Consider the following 20426-nt stretch of genomic DNA (forward strand, 5'->3'; position numbering starts at 1 on the left):
GTGCTCTGTAACACTTACTATACTCTTGTGGCTCTTTTGGAGATGTGCCCTTCCTGTTCCCTGCACTATTGACTGAAGTAGTCCCTGCTTTCTGCCCCCATTGAGGTGAGATGTAAGTGCTCCAGATATGGAAACACTTTGCACATCTCGGCATGGATGAAGGTACGGAGATTCTGCCCTGGGACGTTAGGGTAGAGAAAGAAGATGAGGAAACAGAAAGCACAATTCACCTGTGCTTTCTATGCCTCCTGTAACTTGTAACATCCAAAACTATTCTAATTTTTTTTGGGGCAGCTATTGCACCCAGACCTTCTCAATAACATCAGCCAGCCATAGTTAAATTTTTTAGTACTTGGCTAGGGCTATAGATAGGGTGGGATTCCTTTAGTCCTGGCTAGTGAATTGGGACTTGCCTAGTTGCCTATGGCGTGAGAGTCCTTCTCAGGTAACCAGACAAAGAAGCTTTACACAAGGTTTTTTTGGTGAGGTAGGTGGACTGGATTTTTTCATTGTTGGTACAACTTACTAACATACCCACAAGCATTAAAGTGGGCTGTTAATTTTGTGGACTTGCTTGTAAAATTACTTAAGTTCCAGCCACCTAAGCCCAAACCATCTTCACTTTGGAAATCTTTTTTTTTAGAAAGGGTTGCAGCTCAGTGGCGGAGCATCTGCCTTGCATGCAGAAGGTCCCAGGTTTGATTCCCAGTATCTCTAGGTAGGGCTGAGAATGACCCTTGTCTGAAACCATGGAGAGCTGCTGCCATTCAGTATAGATAGTATTCAACTTGATGGACCAGTGGTCTGATTTTCTATAAGTCTGCTTCCTATATTCTTATGCATGTGGATTGCAATAAAGTGCGTGTGCGTGTTTTGTGATGGAGTGGGAGGAGAATGCTTCTTGATCAAAGCACTGGGATGTCTGTTCTTCTTGTAGGTGGTGGTGTCTCCCTTGGGACTCTGCAGTCTGCTGTGCCCATGGAAACTTACTCAGGGGTTTGCCAGTCTCCATTTCTTGATAGCAGGTAAGTCACCTGTTGTAGTGGCATCCACTCCCTGGCAGAGTGTCTAGACCGTGGGTGTGGAACCTGTGGCTCTCCTGACGTTTTAGGACCTTAACTCTTGTCTCCCCTGACATTGGTGGTGTTGGCTGGAGATGATGGAAGTTGGAGTCCAACCACACATGGAGGGCCACAGATTTTCCCCCCATCCCTAGTTTAACCCTTGAACCATGTATCTAATGTGCCATCTGTTTCCCCTTTTCCTCCTCCTCCTCTTCCCCCACCCAACAGGGATAGGAGCGGCTTCCTCAGCCCTGAGCAGTGTGAGCCAGAGAGCCCTTGGGCCAGCAGCTCTGCAGCTTCCACACCCACCACGCCCACCACAGAGGGGGAAAGCGATGGGTTGTCATATAACCAGCGGAGTCTGCAGCGCTGGGAGAAAGATGAAGAACTGGGAGAGCTGTCCACCATCTCTCCTGTGCTCTATGCCAACATGAACTTTCCCAACCTTAAGCAGGATTACCCAGGTTGGTGGTCATTTTTCTTTCCCCCCCTTTCCCCTTCCTTCTACTGTGGCTTCGGGTCCCACCTTCCTGTTACAAAGGGTGCTTTCACACTACACTTTATTCCGTTAGTCTGATGATTTCTTACCTGGTAATTTGCGCATTATATTTGAGCTTTCACACGAGATACCGGGTAGCTCCGGAATTCTGGTGGAATGTAGTGCAAGTATAGTGCTAAATTCCACAATAAATGATACCAGAAATAATCCATTAGCAAGGCTGGGAACCTGGAAGATCGTGGGAGTTTTTCGCTAGCTGCTGCCGCTCAGTCACAGGCATCCCAGCATGCAGTGCGTTCCTGCCCTTTATTCGCACAGTTGTGTTTTTTTGCCTGACGAATGTTGTACCAGTATTCCACACACACACCCGTCTTGATACAACTAAAACAATTTAAAAAGTCCGGTCCTAAAGGGAGAGGGCTTGCATGGCGACGGGACAAGATCTTAGACCTCCTACACAGTGGGGAACAGTGTGCATGGGTGAAGGATGAAAACAATCTGTGTGAAAGAAAGTTGCGCGAAATGCCACTAAATCTGCTGAAAAAGTACTGTTCCTTATCGCAGGAGGTACTGCAGTGTGAAAGGGATTTTAAAAATTGGGACAGAAGTGCTGCCTTTTTAATCCGTTAAACTAGCGCTATTAGACCCATGTGTGAAAGCAGCCACTCTGTCACTTGCTCAGTATAAGTCTGTGATGGCATTAAGTAAGTTGCTTACCCAGCACCATGGGCCATCTGGGCCAACAAAACCCAAATTCTGCATCATGGTGATCCCAAGCCTGTTCTGAAAAAAGCCATAAGAAAAGGCCTGCTGGATCAGACGAAAGGCCTATCAAGCCCAGCACTCTGTTCTCACGATGGTCAATGTATGGGAAGCCCACTAGCAGGACCTGAGTCCAGCAGCACTTTCCTGCTCATGTTCCCCAGCAACTGATATTCAAAGCATACTGGGGGTCATATATAGCCATTATGACTAGTAACCATTGATAGTCAGATTCTGTGACTTAAGTGTGCAGATCACACCACTTACATAATTCTAGGTCTGAGACAGGATCATGCAGCTCCAGAGCACCCTGCCTCATCACTCCCTTATCTTAGGAAGCCCTTGTAGCCACCCAGTTTGGTAGCTGAGAGTGTATTTTCAGTATTTGCTCCAGTTACAAATGCTAAAAACTTGCTGCAGTTGAAGAATGAAAGCTGAATTCTCACCTTCCTGCAGCATGATTTCAAGCATTCAGAAATACATGCAGCCTAGTCCTTTTAAAGTTCTCCCATCCTAAACATTTTGACTATGTAGTCCACAAGGTATGAAATATTCATGTTGTCTGTGATGAATTTGCCAAAGGAACTCTGCCACTAGGATGGGTGAACCTCCAGATGTTGTTGGACCAACTCCCATCAGCCCTAGCCAGCATGGTCAATGGTCAGGGATGATGAGAATTGCATTCCAGCAGTGTGAACTGGCACAGGCTCCCATCCCTGCTTTAGTATTGGTCCAATGACGTACTTTCTAGTTGAACAACACCCTTCTCCACTTAACCAGTTGCCTCCCTGTAGTAATCTTAGTTTGACTGAATAGGTCAGCCTTTCCCAACCAGTGTGCCTCCAGATGTTGTTGGACCACAACTCCCATCAGCCTCAGCTAGCATTGCCAATGGTCAGGAAGATGGAAGTTGTAGTCCAACAACATCTGGAGGCACACCAGTTGGGAAAGGCTGGAATAGGTGAATCCCACTTTCTTATTTTTCTGCAGTGGAGGAGGGGAGTCATGGATAGATTGTCGCCACCCACTAGCTCCACTGGCAGGAAGTAGGTCTTTCGGAGGGGTTGAGTGGGCTGGGTAACTGGACTCCAGAGTGGCTTCCTGCCAGGTCCACTGCAGGTTATTCACAAGCTCTCTCCAGAAAACGTGGAAGAGCAACCCAGAGCTTTCTTTGTTCTTTTGTTTTTGTTCTGTACATGAGGAACTGACACAGGCAATAGTGATGGAAGGTGGAAGATTGTATGGCAGGGTTGGTAGACAAACCACCAACATAGTGTGTTTCCATGACATGTAGAAGGGGGTGAATCCCTTCCTTCCCCTGTTCTGAGATCCTCTGTCATCAGTAAATGTTTCCTGTCACTGGCAATTCATTAATATGTGTGAAATGTTTTGCACTTCGCCCACAACAATCCATTGAGGGAGGTTAGGCTATGAGAGAGTGGCATTATGTTTTATGGCTCAGCATAGGTTTGAAGATGGGGTCTCCTACTTCTAAAGTCTAATGATCCTGAAAGCACACTAGCCTCCATCTGGCCGCCTGTCTTTCCCTTATGTCAAACTGGTGTGCAAAATTTCTGGACAAAAGTGGACTAAAAGATCTGTGTGTGTAGTCTCATTCTTTCTCCTCTCTCTCATCCCCATAAAGATTGGTCTAGCCGTTGCAAGCAGATCATGAAGCTCTGGAGAAAGGTGCCAGCCCCAGACAAAGCCCCATACTTAGTAAGTGGCCTGTGTAAATATGATTAAATTTAATAATGGTTAGTATGGTTATTTTGAGATTATAAGTGGGATCCGTGGGGGCGCACGCGCGATCGCCGAAGCAGCAGCGTAAATCGCAAGCTCTGCTATCCCCGTGACTCAATTTAAACACCTTGGCGCAAAAATCAGAAGAAAATTCGACAAAAAATAACTCAAAGACTCAGGAAGACAAACTACAACACCGAAACTGCATAAATCGCCTATTCTTTACACAAACACTCTTTTTGACGACATCGAGGATAAGAGGAACAGGCGAAAATCGGCATTTTCAAAATGGTGGCAAAAAACCGCTAAATCGTCAAAAAGTGAGTCACTGCAAATACAAAGTCCCAAATTAGAACAAGATCCACTTGCAATTCAACTATCTGCACAATTTACATCCCTTCAAAACTCTTTACTCCAAAAATGGGATGATAGCTTTAAAATTCTGACAAACAAAATGGAGGATACTGCTAAGATAGCAAATGAAGCCCTGGAAATAGGCATTCAGCATACAGATGTTATTAAACGTATTATAATTAATCAAAGAGACATTTCAAACCACTTGGATGACCAGGAGAATCGGGGCCGTCGCCAAAATCTGAGTGCGTGGGATTAAAAAATGGACAGAAAATAAAGATGTCACTCAAGTCTTAATAAATTGGTGTCAAGACCCTGGATCAGGATCTTGAATGGGATGTACCGGAGTGTGGGGAGGGGGATCCGGGATTTCAAGAGTTACAGAGCGGGGATGAGGAGGAAGGGAGTTTGAGAGAGAGGCCAGTAAGAGACCTTGAGATTCCAACGGCCGGAGACGCAACCCAGCCAATTCTCACACCTCCTTTCGCGCTGCAGAGAGAGGAGGGGGAGGGAGAAAGAGGCACTCTAACCCCACCCCAACTTGGTAGTCTGGGAAAGAAGTCAGTGCCCAGCTCCCCCCCTCTCCCTCCTCCCCCTCCTCCCAGCCGGCTCAAAGATGTCAGTACTTTGGGCGAAGAAGGGGGGGAGCCGCTCTCTCCGCGCGCGCGCGCGCCGCAAGCAGAGGAGGGCTGAGCAACGGCGGGAGGAGGGGGGAGGATCACTCAGGAGAAGCGCTTGGCTTCGAGAACGCCTACCTCCTACTTAAGCAAGGAAGAGGCGGGAAAGCTTTGTTCTGTCAACTTTCTTACAACGCTGCAGGATAAGTAAGTTAGGGATGAGAGTGAGTTAGAGTAGTCGTGTGCATGAAGCGTCGTACTTTTAATGTGGAAATCTCCTTAATAAAGAAAGAATTGCTTTCACCCTCGAGTCTTGTTCTTGAACCCCATCCTGGGCCTGACAGATTGACAGAGCCACCTTTACCTCCCGCAAACTTCCCGCAACTTGCCCCGTACAAGATGGACGTGGGAGCAGCAGGAGGGATCACCCTAGAGTCGCTGCAGGCAGATTTTCAAGCGCTGCAGCTGAATTTTATCACCTTGCAAGCCGAGAATCAGAACCTGCGAGCCGCAACGCAGGCTCTGCAGGTAGACAACCAAGCTCTGAGGGCGGTGATCGCCCAGCTCCAGGCCGCGCCTCCCGGTGCAGCTGCAGCCCCCGCCAAGACTCCAGTTGGACTGCCTGCCAGGTATCCAGGGCAGAGCGATCAATTTGCCACGTTCCTGGCCCAATGCAAGCTCTACATGCAAGTACGCAGGGCAGAATTTCCGATGGACGAAGCGAAAGTGGCATTCGTAGTAAGCCTCCTTGAAGGAGAAGCCGCGAAGTGGGCAACCCCTTATCTGATCCGTGCAGACCCGTTGTTGAGTGTTTACGCTGGGTTCAAGACGGCCATGGAGGAAATGTTCCAAGACCCCCAGAGGAAAGAGACAGTGGCAAGAAAACTCGGCGCCCTTCGACAGGGGAGGGGGACAATGGCAAGAAAACTCGGCGCCCTTCGACAGGGGAGGGGGACAGTGGCGAGTTACACCAACACATTCAAACTTCTAGCTCAAGAGACTGATTATAATGATCCAGCGCTCATGTATTTGTACCGAAGTGGATTGGGTTCAGAGATCCTGGATGAACTGGCCCGGATGTCACCCCCAGGCACGTTGAGGGATCTGATCCGTGTGTGTCTGCAGGTAGACCATCGACTGGAAGGCCGCCGACTGGAGAAAAGACAGGAGATGACACGATACCCTGCTCCCACACCCCTGCCCCGAACCCGGCTCCCCCCAAGTTTGACACCTTCCACTAGCAGTGGCGAGGAACCCATGCAGTTGGGGGGCATCAGACCGCGCCTGACAGACAAGGAGAAGGAGAGGCGGCGGAGAGAGAACCTTTGCCTGTACTGCGCCAAACCTGGCCACCTTGCGAGGAATTGTGGAGCTAAGACAGGGAAGCCCGAGCCGTCGGGAAACTAGACGGCCCAGCTCTCGTAGAGGCCAGAGGGCTGAGGGCCATTCTAAATAAAGGGCCTACAGAGACACAACCCCAGTCGCGGGGAGTTCTAGTATTACCGGTCCGGATTACAATGATGGGGGGACAGAGCTTCAAGACAGAGGCAATGATAGACAGCGGAGCCTCCACTTGCTTCATGGATGCAAAGTTAGTGGACCGCTATGCCATTCCCACATGGAAGTTGGAAAAGCCTCTAGCTGTGGAGACCATCGACGGATGGCCTTTGAAGTCTGGAGGTGTAACTAGAGTGACTCAAGAAATGGAGATGGAAATCCGGGGCCACTCAGAGACTATTTCCTTCTACGTCTCACACCTCTCTAGTTTCTCGGTGATCCTGGGAATGCCATGGCTAGCGAAGCATGGGCCACGGATTCACTGGGGAGAGGCGATAGTGGTGTTCATCTCCAAATACTGCCATGAGAACTGTCGACCCTCGGAGACAGGGGCCATTCTGGCCGGGACTGAGCCAGGAGCGGCGGAGGTGACACTGCCCGACAAGTATAGAGAGTTTCAGGATGTGTTCAATGAGAAGGAGGCAGAGACCCTACCCCCACATCGACCGTATGACTGCGCCATCGATCTGGTCCCTGGAGCCAGCATCCCAGCGGGGAAAATTTACTCACTCACGGAACAGGAGCGAGAAGCGCAGAGGGAGTTCTTGGAGAAGAATCTGAAAAGAGGGTTTATTCGACCTTCACAGTCCCCAGCGGCAGCTCCCTTGCTATTCGTCAAGAAAAAAGGGGGAGAGTTGCGTCCGTGCCATGACTACCGTGCGCTGAACCAGATTATTATACCGAACAGCTACCCCCTGCCCCTCATAAATGAGCTGCTGGATCGGTTGCGTTCAGCCAAAGTTTTTTCCAAGCTGGACTTGAGGGGGGCGTACAACCTGGTACGAATGAGGGAGGGGGACGAGTGGAAAATGGCTTTTTTGACCCCTCAAGGTCAATTTGAGTACCTCGTAATGCCTTTTGGATTGTCCATCTGTCCTGGAGTGTTCCAGAATTTCATGAACCAGGTGTTTAGAGACCTCCTAGACTCTTACGTTATTATTTATCTGAATGATATCCTGATTTTCTCAGAGAATCCACAGGATCATGAGCAGCACGTGAAGACAGGGCTGCAGAGACTGAGGGAGAACCGGCTGTATGCGAAGTTGGAAAAGTGTGGTTTTGACCTGACTTCCCTGGATTTCTTAGGGTATAGGATCTCTCCAGAGGGAATAGAGATGGACCCGGGCAAAGTGAGCTGTGTATTAGAATGGAATCAGCCCAAGAACAAGAAGGATATCCAGCGCTTCTTGGGGTTCGCTAACTACTACCGGAAATTCATTCTGTGCTTTTCCAAGCTGACGGCCCCCCTGACGGAATGCCTACGGGGAAAAGGAGCATTCCGGTGGACCGAAGAGGCAGGGAGAGCCTTTGAGGAGCTAAAGGAGCGTTTCTCAGGGGAGCCGATCTTGAAGTTTGCTGATCCTAGTCTACCCTACATCATGGAGACAGATGCCTCTGACCTGGCCATTGCAGGGGTTTTGTTACAACTGGGAAAAGAAGGGGAAGGACTGTACCCCTGCGCATACTTTTCGAGGAAGCTGACGGACCCCGAACGCAATTACACTGTCTTGGAGAAGGAACTCCTTGCGATTAAAGAATCCTTCTCACACTGGCGACAGTACCTGGAAGGGACTCAGCACCAGATTGAGGTTAGGTCAGATCATAAGAATCTCGAGAATTTAAAGACTGCCAAGAAACTGAACCAAAGGCAGATACGGTGGGCTCAGTTCTTCACTAGGTTTAACTTCCGGATAACTTACTACCCACAAGTAAAAAACCAGAGGGCAGATGCCCTGTCCCGAAAACCAGAGTACAGAGAAGGGCTCCCACCAGCCACACTCCAACACATCATCCCCCCAGAGAGGATAGTTGCAGGCGCGTGTCAAGAGTCCTGGGAAAAAGAGCTTAAGGAAGCCCAGGCACAAGACCCCTATGCGCTGCAATGCCGGGCAGAATTAGACTCCCCAGCCATGAAAGAAAGCAGATTCCACGAAAGTAAAGGCCTGCTGTGCTGCCGGTTAGCGAGGTATGTGCCCCTGGGGGAGATGAGGACCTGAGTGTTAAAACAGCGGCAGGACACTTTGGCATTTTCAAGACTATCCAAACAACCTCCAGAGACTTTTGGTGGCCTCAGATGAGGAGAGAGATAGAGACCTATGTACAGACCTGCCTGGTCTGTTTAAGAGCAAAACATGCGTCGGGAAAGCCAGCAGGGCTACTCGAGACTCTACCCACACCGGAGGGCCCTTGGAAGGAACTCTCGATGGACTTTATAACAGATCTCCCTGAATCACAAGGGAAGACGGCCATCCTGGTAGTTGTCGACACCCTGACTAAGATGGCTCATTTCCTGCCATGTGCAGGGATACTCGACGCGGAGGAGACAGCCAAACTGTTCGTGAGGGAAATATATCGCCTGCACGGACTGCCAGACAGCCTGGTCTCGGACCGAGGAACCCAATTCACCGCCAGATTCTGGAGGTCTCTGTGGAGACTACTAGGCACAGAATTAAAAATGTCATCGGCGCATCATCTCCAGATGGACGAGCAGACAGAGCGTGTTAACGCAGTGGTAGGGGGCTATCTACGCTGTTACATCTCGTACCAGCAGAGTGATTGGATGTCTTACCTGCACCTAGCGGAGTTCGCCTATAATAATGCCCTGCACACCAGCACACGGCAAACTCCCTTCTTTGCAAATTATGGATTTCATCCCAAGGCTTTTCCTAGCTCCCGAGAGGCACCGACGGTGCCAGCGGCCGAGGAATTCGTCCAAGAACTCCAGGCAATGCAACAACTTTTACGCATACAGTTAGATGAAGCCAAAGAAAATTACAAACGTGTGGCGGATCGGCACCGCCAAGAGGGAACACCAATCCGAGTGGGAGACCAAGTCTGGATTTCCACCCGGTTTCTGCCCATGCCAGGTAAGTCTAAGAAACTGCAGGACTGGAGGATGGGCCCGTTCGAGGTGGAGGCGCAACTCAATCCTGTAGCTTACCGGTTGAAACTACCACCCACGTTTAAGATGCATCCCGTATTTCACCGCTCCCTGCTCACCAAAGAACACCCCCCGAGCCCTCTCCGGCCAGAGATACCACCAGGACCCCCTATAGTGATAGATGGGCAAACGGAGTTTGAAGTCGAGAGGATTTTAGACTCCAGGAGGAGAAGGAATCGGCTGCAATATCTGATCCATTGGTTGGGCTATGGCCCAGCGGAAAGGTCGTGGGAAAATGCAGAGGACGTTCACGCGCCAGAACTGGTGAGGGACTTCCACCAGAAATTTCCTCAACACCCTAGACCCGAGGGTTGGAGGGAGGAAGAACTTGGGGAGGGGGATACTGTCGAGACCCTGGATCAGGATCTTGAATGGGATGTACCGGAGTGTGGGGAGGGGGATCCGGGATTTCAAGAGTTACAGAGCGGGGATGAGGAGGAAGGGAGTTTGAGAGAGAGGCCAGTAAGAGACCTTGACGCAACCCAGCCAATTCTCACACCTCCTTTCACGCTGCAGAGAGAGGAGGGGGAGGGAGAAAGAGGCACTCTAACCCCACCCCAACATGGTAGTCCGGGAAAGAAGTCAGTGCCCAGCTCCCCCCCTCTCCCTCCTCCCAGCCGGCTCAAAGATGTCAGTACTTTGGGCGAAGAAGGGGGGGAGCTGTTCTTTCCGCGCGTGCGCCGCAAGCAGAGGAAGGCTGAGCAACGGCGGGAGGAGGGGGGAGGATCACTCAGGAGAAGCGCTTGGCTTCGAGAACGCCTACCTCCTACTTAAGCAAGGAAGAGGCGGGAAAGCTTTGCTCTGTCAACTTTCTTACAACGCTGCAGGATAAGTAAGTTAGGGATGAGAGTGAGTTAGAGTAGTCGTGTGCATGAAGCGTCGTACTTTTAATGTGGAAATCTCCTTAATAAAGAAAGAATTGCTTTCACCCTCGAGTCTCGTTCTTGAACCCCATCCTGGGCCTGACAGTTGGTGGTCATCAGTAATACCAGAAGCGGGCATCACTGCATCTGATATAGAACGTGCACATAGAAGCCTGGGCCCACGACCAAAAAATAATGCTTCTCCAAGAGACATCATAATCGCATTCTATAACTTTGCGAAAAAAGAAGCAATGCTCAAAATGATGCGTGAGAAAGACCAAGTAGAATTTGAAGGTAGCCCTGTACTATTCCTTCACGATCTGAGTGCTGAAACACCACACAAATGTAAATCATTTTGCCCTGCTACAGAATTATTAAGAACATCTGGCATCAAATATCACTGGGGCTTTCCATATGCGCTGATAGTAGAAGCAGATGGTGTACAACATAGGGTATCGTGCAGAAAGGATTTGGTGAATCTACTGGTGCTATTTAACCTGAAATCTCCTTGGGAAGAGGAAGAATTGGAATCTGATGACATCCTTGACATAGTGCTCGAAGGGGAAGATTGCAATTCCTTTCCACATGCTACAAAACGCAGAAGACGTCCACGTAATGAAATATCCATCAATGCATCCAACTCTCAAAGATCAATGAGATCAACATCCACAAGAAAGAAAGAAATTTCAGAAGTTTGGTTACAAGACAAATCAGCGCAAGAAACAATTTCAAGGGTTTAAGATATCAACACGCAACAAGGTTATGACTGTGTCATTTATGATATATTGGGGTTAGTGGAAGCATATAGTTTTGATTAACATTTTTTTCTAAAAGGTTTACAAAATGTTCATAAGAGGCAAAGCCTCAAAATTCGACCAACTAACACAGGGCTGTCTTAGACAATACCTGTAAGCAGGGAAATGTTCTCTGTCTTTAGTTAGTTAGGTACGGGGGTGAAATGTTGGGGAGGGAGTTAAAACATTCTTGGGGACTACAGAGCCACATTTTAAATTTCTGCCAGCAAATATGGTCTGACATAGATAAGATTTGTGGGGATTGGTGTAATGTTAAAGAACAAGGGAATATACAGGTGATCATACTGGATCAATTGACAATAAAACGTGGCTGAAATCAAATTACTGACATTAAACGTAAGAGGCATGGGAGATGTTGTTAAAAGACGAAGGGTTTCAGACTATATTAGAAATCAAAAACCATCTATCATATTTTTACAGGAAATATATAAACCAAAACCCAACTGTCATCTACTTCCACATACATACTTTGGTAAACAATTTTTGGCATTAGGAGGCAATCACTTAAGAGGGGTGGGTATCATCTTTGCTAAAGCTTTAGACTTCCAGGTTCAAAAACTACAAATAGATTCAGAAGGTAGATATATATTCGTTTCAGGTTTACTACAAAATCGCAAATTCACACTCGCATCTATATATTCTCCTAATAATAATCAATTTAATTTTTTATCCAAAATATTGAGAAAACTTCAGAAGTTTGCATCAGGAGAAATTCTCATTGGTGGAGATTTAAATATGATTAGTGATCCCAAACTAGACAAAAGTGCAGGAACATCAACCTTGACCACAGGGAATAAATCCCCCATGCAACTCCTATTACAAAAACACGGATTAACAGATGCATGGCACCACATAAACACAGGATTTAGAGATTATACATATTACTCACCCAGATTCAAAAATTTCTCCAGATTAGATTATATCCTAGTATCCTTAAACTTAATCACAAATATTACTAGGGCAGATATATATCCCAGATTGGTATTGGACCATGCAGCAGTTGGAGCACATATAAACACTCTATCATATTCTCCATACACCCCAGTATGGATTTTGACTCATTTCTTCTGACAGATCAATTGACTACCAAAACACAACAATTTGTTGTACACCGCCCTGAGAGCTTTCTGCTATAGGGCGGTCTAGAAATGTAATTAAATAAATAAAATAAATAAATTCAGGAAAACTTGAAAGAATATTTTGACTTAAACAGTTCACCTGAAATTAATATTAATGTTATATGGGATGGTATGAAAGCAACAATGAGAGGTCACTATAAATGAAACAGCTAAAAGGAAACATAAAAATGAACCTATTAAAACTCAGGTGCTATCAGAGGTGGAAATTCTAGAATCTCAACATAAACAAAATTCTGAAATCACTCTAAGAAAATTATAAATGAAAAAGAAAGAAATAGAAGCAATAGATTCGGCCAAAATAGCTAAATCCATCTGGTATACCAAGCAAAAATATTATGAATGGGGAGATAAAAACTCTAAATTATTAGCTCATGCTCTTCAAACCCGACAATCAACCACAAAAATTGGAGCAATCTCACACCAAGAAAAAATAACATATGAAACTAAAGAAATCAATAAACACTTTATGAATTTTTATAAGGAATTGTATAGTAACATACCTACCAATACAGAAAAGATTCAAGAATATCTTCTTGATTTCTCTCCCTCCACTCTCTCAAACACTCAGGAATTTTTTTTAAAACAAGACATAACAACAGAGGAAATATCTGCCACAATTAACAGACTTAAGCACAATAAAGCACCTGGGCCAGATGGATTTAACAGCACATTCTACAAAACCTTTCAAGAAACACTAATCCCACATCTCACTCAATTATTCAATTATATTTGGTCGGGAAAATATTCGAGACACTTGGAGGACCTCTCGAATAATTGTTATCCCTAAACCAAATAAAGACAAATTGAAATTAGAATCTTATAGACCAATAAATCTTCTCAATCAAGATCAAAAATTATTCACAGCCATACTGGCAACTACATTTAATTCAATGATATCTGATTTAATTCACACAGATCAAACAGGATGCATTGTAGGTAGACATATCTCAGATCCCATCAGAAGATTACTCAATATCATATTTCATGCCAAACATTACAAAAAATCACTAGGTGTTTTATCATTAGACATATACAAAGCCTTTGATTGTCTAAATTGGAATTATTTAAAAAATGTATTACAAAAATATCACCTAGGAGAAAGAACATTAAATATGATAGATCGTTTATATGACACAACTGCAGCAGTGATACGCACTAATAATTTGGACTCTATACTGATACAAAGAGGTACGAAACAAGGATGTCCTTTATCCCCATTATTATTTGCCCTTTCCCTAGAACTACTGGCTATGAAATTACGTTCACATAACCAAATACAGGGTTATCAAATTAAGGCAAACGAAGAAGAGCATTTATTAAATTTATATGCAGATGATATGACATTAATGCTGGGAAACCCAGCACAATCTGCCCCGGTACTTAAAATGATGCTAGAAACATATTCAAACGTATCTGGACTTAAAGTTAATTATAATAAATCCTCCATAATGTTTTTTCACATTGGTCCACAGGATCAATTGATAATCCGAAAAATGCTGGAAGTTAACATATGTAACTCTGCTTTTTGATATTTAGGGATATCGATTCCAAAAAACATCTCAAAATTATTTTACCTTAATTATCACCCCTTAATACGTAAAATGAACGATATTAGGTCGAATAGCCGCTATACGGATGAAAATAATACCCAGATTCCTTTATTTATTTCAAGTACTTCCCCTTGTTATTACTAAGAATACAATTAGTAAATGGCAGAATATGATTAATAAATTCATCTTTCAAAATAAAAGACCAAGATTAGCTCTAACCTCCTTTTACACTCAGACAAATTCAGGGGAATGGGGTCTCCCAAATTTATATTTATATTACACAGCATTTCAATTCCGACAGCTCAGTTTCATAATAATGAAATCAGAAAAAACTTGAATTAGACTGGAAGAATCAATGTTATCCACTGGTAAAATATGAAATCTACCTTTCCTACCAATACGTAATACCTGGCTTAAAACTATTGACAATCCATCTACCAAAACTACATTCGCTATTTGGAATACTGGCAATTGAAAATATCCTCAATTTATTCTCCCTTGACCCCCTTGCAAGCTTATCCAAACGCAGGAGATGATTTTCTGAAAAAATACATGGAAATAGGGGAAAAGAAAGGGTACTTCAGACTCAGATTTTTTTTTTCGACTTCCCAGGAGGATCCCTACGCCTGTGCAGCCTCTGAGACGAGCTCCGTCTTGGATGAAACTTATCCAGTTTAAATTCAGTCAGAAGGCTCTTTCCTGACTGGGAATAATTTCTTCCGGATAAGGAAGAAACGTGAGATTTCCCACACAGCTTTGCTTTGATTGTTGGAGTCTGGAATTCGTCAGAATTGTCTGTCTTCCAGCAGCTCAGACAGAGCGAGGATTTTTATGCTAGCTCAGCTGGATAAGTGATCCGTTTTTTTTATACGGATTAACACGCAAACATCCTCCTGTCTACATTCATCATTTTCTTATCTATACAGCTAAAGAGATTTGTCAAAGTAACAGCAATTGAGATAACCTAGGTGAGGTAAGACTTTCCTTTTTTTTATTCACGGAACTAAGGGGGAAGAAAATATAAATAGCTTATCTTTTTTTTTTATTGCAAAAAGCTGACATGGAAAATAGCATTTTAAAGTTACAACGGACGAGAGATTTCTGATTGGAAGAGATAAGAAATCTTTTTGATTTATAAGACTTTTGTGTAATATATGGCTGGGACTATTTTTCCTGATCTACTTTTTTTTTTGACGAATCTGCTCATTCTCTCTGCTACTAGTTATTTGGACGCTGTGAACTAAAGCCGTTCTTAAACTTCCGGGCAGATAAGAGATAAGGGCTGTCTAGCGTGTGACGTCAGTTGGTTGGAAAGATTAACTCCTTTGTAACTGGTTAAAGAAATAAGCTGCTCTTTGTTTGGGACATTGAAAATTGAAGGAGTTTTGTTCCTTTGGCTTTAAGAATGACAATTAAGAAGATCATGGATGCACAAGAAGGGACTTTATCTCTAGACATGTTTCAGAAAATAATGAATGGGATTAACTCAATAAAACAAGAACTGAGAAATAATAGACAAGCGTGGAGAATTGAATTTCACAAAATGAGACAGGAGCTGAAAGAAACTCAGGATTCTATGAGAAAGGAGAATAAAGATAGATCTGGAAAACAAAAAAAGGATGAAAGAGAAATTAAAGGCAAGGTTCAAACTATGGAGATTGGCTTAATTATGGACATGAAAAAAGATTTGGATTTCCTGGCTGTGATGGATCCCGGAGACAAATATTACAGTTAGGAATTCAGCGCTGTCCCTGAAGGAATTGAAGAGATTGGAGATAAAGATATTATCGGTTCAAAAAAATTCCTGGACTGGAAGGATTTGATGGAACTTGAAATGGAGAAAGTTAACAGAATTAATCCCTGTTTTGTGTCAATGGAAAAACCTTCAAGAGATGTACTAGTGTATCATGTGGAAAAGAGGAACAGAGATGCGGCTCTGCAACAATACTTCAGTGATACGTTTGGATTTGATGGCAAGAAAATATCTGTGATGGAGGAAATTCCTATCAGACTTTTATTATATGACTATGACAGCAAGATTTTTGGCTGCGTAAAGATGGAAGATGGAAGATGGACCCAATATGGATAATGACAGAAGAGCGATTTAAAATTACTGGACTTAGTAGATTTGATGAGTTGGATTAATTGATATGTTTATTTAGTAAAAAAATTGATTGATATATATCTCAAGGATTGGAAACTTCTCTTTGACTTTTTGTGGAAGATTAAAATGATAGGATGTTAATGAGATTTGAAACCAACTAAGATAACCGCTGGAGGAAGGTGATTTTATAATCTATTAAGAGATAGGTTTGTTATATATTATAGATTTATAGCTGAATTATAGCGATTTGAAATTATTGGACTTAGTAGATTTGATGAGTTGGATTAATTGGCATGTTTATTTAGAAAAAAAATTGATTGACATATATCTCAAGGATTGGAAACTTCTCTTTGACTTTTTGTGGAAGATTAAAATGATATGATGTTAATGAGATTTGAAACCAACTAAGATAACCGCTGGAGGAAGGTGATTTTATAATCTATTAAGAGATAGGTTTGTTATATATTATAGATTTATAGCTGAACTATGACAAATCGGAAGTCAATATTTTTTCTTTTTTTATATATATATATTTCTATATTTATATATATATATATATATATATTTCTTTTTGTATTGTACTAGTTATTGATTTGTGTTGTTTTCTTTTTGTATTGTTTTGGTTTTGAAAATTGGAATAAAAATTAATTGAAAAAAAAAAAAAAGACTCAGATTTTTTTCCAGAAGGAAAGTCAACCACTATTCAACAACTGAAAATAAATATTCCCTTGTGGAAACTAGACTGGTTACACACATTTCAATTACAATCCATACTAAAAGACACTCAAAACATATGCTACTCAAACTATAACACAATTTGAAAAAGTTTTGCTAGAAAATGGTTATAATGGAAAAGGATTAGTATCCAAGGTATATAAAATATTACTGGAACGTGATATGGGAAACCTAATAGGACTGAAAAATCAATGGGGAAAAGATTTGGGATTTAACTTAAGACATATATAATTGGAATTCAATATTTGTGTCAAAATACAATAAAACTGTTTCAGCCATGCATAAAGAAAATACGTTGAAAACAACGCATAGATGGTACTCCACACCAGTTCAACTCTCACACATCTCTTCTTTAATGTCCCCCCTATGTTGGAGAGGTTGTACCCAAAATGGAACATACTTTCATCTATGGTGGACTTGTTCAAAGATCAACAGATTTTGGATATCAATTCAGGGTGAACAACATTACGAAAGAAACTACACTTAAAACCAGAATTATTCTTACTATCTTTATTTAAAGATGAAAACAAGTCATTGAAATCAAAACACCTGATACCCAGATTATTACTAGTAGCAAGACTAACAATATTACAACATTGGAAACACTTGGACGAATTAAATATACAGAACTGGTACAACAAAATATGGACAATGACAATATTGGACAAAATCACTCTACATCTCCGATTTTTGAGAGGTGCTGCAAAACCAGAAACATTCATGTCGATTTGGTGGAGATTCATAGATTATGCCTCACAACAAGATCTACATAAACGACTTTCCCCATCAGCAAAAGCAATATGGTTGTCATGAATAAATAATTTAGTTTCTATGATCTTATATCCCCCATATATGATTATATTATACTAGACATATAAATTTCAAAACAATCACCTGCATTTTAGCACTTACCTATGTATTATTACATCCATGAACATTTCTTATAACAATATCCAAATTATTGGCTCTAGGGAGGGGTGGGTGGGATTTAGGGTTAATTTCATATTGTTGCATTATGTATGTTAATGTTTTGTACAATAACAAGAAAAAAAGAATAAAAAAGAATAAAAAAAAACCCAAGTGGGACCCGCAACAAAACGTTGCAGTGTGGAGTGCTCCGGTTCAGGATGTGAGCTGGCAGGTATTCCATGCCATCTTATAGGATGCTGTATTCCATTCCTCCTTCCCTTAGTCATCTTTATATCTCCCCTCCCCTAACATTCCTTTGCCACTGAATATGCTTAGTCCTCATGGGGGTTTCGGGAGTGTCTCTTTTTCTAAATATTTTCTTGTACTTCATGCAAACCTTGAGGTTTCCAAGAGCCTGCTGATAGGCCCCTCTTATGCATGGATGGTGGCTTTTTGACTGTATAAGAATCTAACCTTGAAGAACAAGGTTGCTATTGGTAGATACTATGTACAGCTGTTTTATTTTTATATATGTAAGTTTAAAATTCAAAACAACAGTTTAAAAAGTGGTCAATTTAGTGACAGAGGAAAGGAACGTTAGTCCAACTTTGGGGTGGGGGAGCTTTTCTCCATCTTGGATATTGTCATCCTTTCTCACGTTGGATTTTTCTGTGCAGCAAAAGGCCAAAGATAACCGGGCAGCCCACCGCATCAACAAGGTGCAGAAGGTAAGCACCACAATGGAATAATCAATAGGTGGGGTAGCACAGACTGAGCAGGAGAAACTTGATTGGGAAGCTGGGGCTGACCAACTGTGGCTGGCCATAGAACCATCTGTTGCCAGGGCTGAATGTACTTCCGCAGCAAGAAAAGCTGAATTCTCTTCCTATATAAATGTAGTAGATTTTGCTGTGTGTGTTATTCATTTTTTGTAGTTTATTTCACTTCCACTTGTCATGTAGAGGTCAAAGAGTTGAGCATGGGACTGAAGTTCCACCCTAGATCACTGGAAATCCAGTTTTGCTTCCCTCCCCATTCCCAGGCTTCTGAGATTTCACCACACTCTGCTTGCTATGCAATCAAGATGGCCCTTGCAATCCTAAAGGCTAGAAAACTTCTTGTAAATCAGCAACAACAAAATCTTGAATTCTGCAGTTGAATAGTATGAGTATGGAATCATGGAATATGGCAGCAAGGTTTTTAATTGGGACTTGCCTGGCTATGTTTATCTTGCAGGGATTAAAAGAACTTCGTTGCCTCCTAGCTTGTGTTTGTGTACAATTCAGAAGTGTTGGTTTTAATCTAGGCTAGATTGTGGCAATGTGTTATACATGAGGCTATGTTTGAAGACAATTCAGAAACTGCAGCTGGTGCCAAATTCAGTAGCCAGATTGCTCACGGGGGCAAGACGGTTTGAGCACATAACACCAATTTTGGCACAGTTGCACTGGTTACCAATTAGTTTCTGGGCTCAATTCAACGTGCTGATTTTGACCTATAAAACCTTTTATGGCTAAGGACCCCAATAACTCAAGGACCCCCTCTCTCCATAAGAACCAGCCTGGAACCTGTGTTTGGCATCTAAAGCCCTTCTTTGTGTGCCTCCTCCAAGGGAGGTGCAGAGGGTGGCAACATGAGAATGGGCTTTCTCAGTGCTGGCCCTCTGTTTTATGGAATGCTCTTGCCAGGGAGGCACACCTGGCACCATCAGTATCTATCTTTAGGCCCCAGGCAAAAACGTTTTCTCCCAGGCATTCGGCTCTTAATTTTTGGAGGGGTTTGGAGTGCTGTCGGATATTGTAGCCTCTTTCAGGGGGCGGGCTGTCCCACTGCCTTTTAAATTAATTTACTGTGTTCTTTAACTTTTTATTGGTTTTAGTTTTTATATTGATATTAATCTTTTTGTTGATTGTAAGTAGCTTTGGGTTCACTATTGTGAAGCGACTAATTAATTAAATGAATAAATAAAATAAACCTATACAGCTTTAATTCGTGTAGCCCTCCAGATGTTGTTGGACTCCCATCAGCCCCATCTTGCATGGTCAATGGGAGCTGCAGTCTAGCAACATCTGTTGGATAGCATGTTGGCTAACCGTGCCTTAGGATTATCTTCTGCGATACTGCTGCGGGTGCCCCTTCCTTCAGCAGGCCAAGGATGAGGAACTCAGTCTGGATGGTGGGCTGGATCCAGATCTGGGGCACTTTTGACAGATGGGCATGGTTGCCCATTTGTCAGTCAGCTGACATCAGACAATTCAAACTTCAAAGGAAGAGTGGGAAGCACCCTTTGAGTGTACTTGCAATTCTTCTTTTGTGATCCCAACTTTAATTTAGGCCAGGGCTGCAAAGGAAGAATATTTGTAAGGCTTTCAATTTGTTCCTTTGCAGACATGGCTCTACCTGCCCCACACATACAATGGCAGGTGGGCATGGCCGGGGGGAAGTGGTCACGTGGGCCAAATGAGGACCTTTGGTAGATGACAGCTGAGGACAGAGCCTCTGCTATACTGGGTGCCCAACTAATTGAATACCCTTTCCAGAAATGCTAACTTAACACTAATATTGCTGAATTTTAGGCAATGTACCCACTGTGCATTTAAAGCACATCTTCCCCCAAAGAATCCTGGGGAACTGTAGTTTAAGGGTGCTGGGAATTGTAGCTCTGTGAGGGGTTAACTACAGATTCTTTACAGAAAGCATTGTGCTTTAAATGTATGGTGTGTACATAGTTTTGATGCCAAGGTAGGACAGTTTTATTCCCCGATATGTTTGAT

General features: G+C 43.4%; 1 protein-coding gene across 11 annotated transcripts in view; it reads left to right on the forward strand.

The window, feature by feature from the left end:
• Positions 1-20426, forward strand: part of KMT2D (lysine methyltransferase 2D) — a 123713-nt gene that overhangs the window by 58359 nt on the left and 44928 nt on the right. For all 11 annotated transcript variants that reach the window (XM_061615444.1, XM_061615438.1, XM_061615436.1 and 8 more), the window contains 4 exons: positions 938-1025; positions 1293-1528; positions 3971-4044; positions 18330-18380. In XM_061615444.1, coding sequence (XP_061471428.1) covers positions 938-1025; positions 1293-1528; positions 3971-4044; positions 18330-18380 — 449 coding nt within the window. The remainder of the gene's footprint in view (positions 1-937; positions 1026-1292; positions 1529-3970; positions 4045-18329; positions 18381-20426) is intronic.

Source organism: Rhineura floridana, chromosome 3 (genome assembly GCF_030035675.1).
Source record: "Rhineura floridana isolate rRhiFlo1 chromosome 3, rRhiFlo1.hap2, whole genome shotgun sequence".
In the NCBI taxonomy this organism is placed as follows: domain Eukaryota; kingdom Metazoa; phylum Chordata; class Lepidosauria; order Squamata; family Rhineuridae; genus Rhineura; species Rhineura floridana.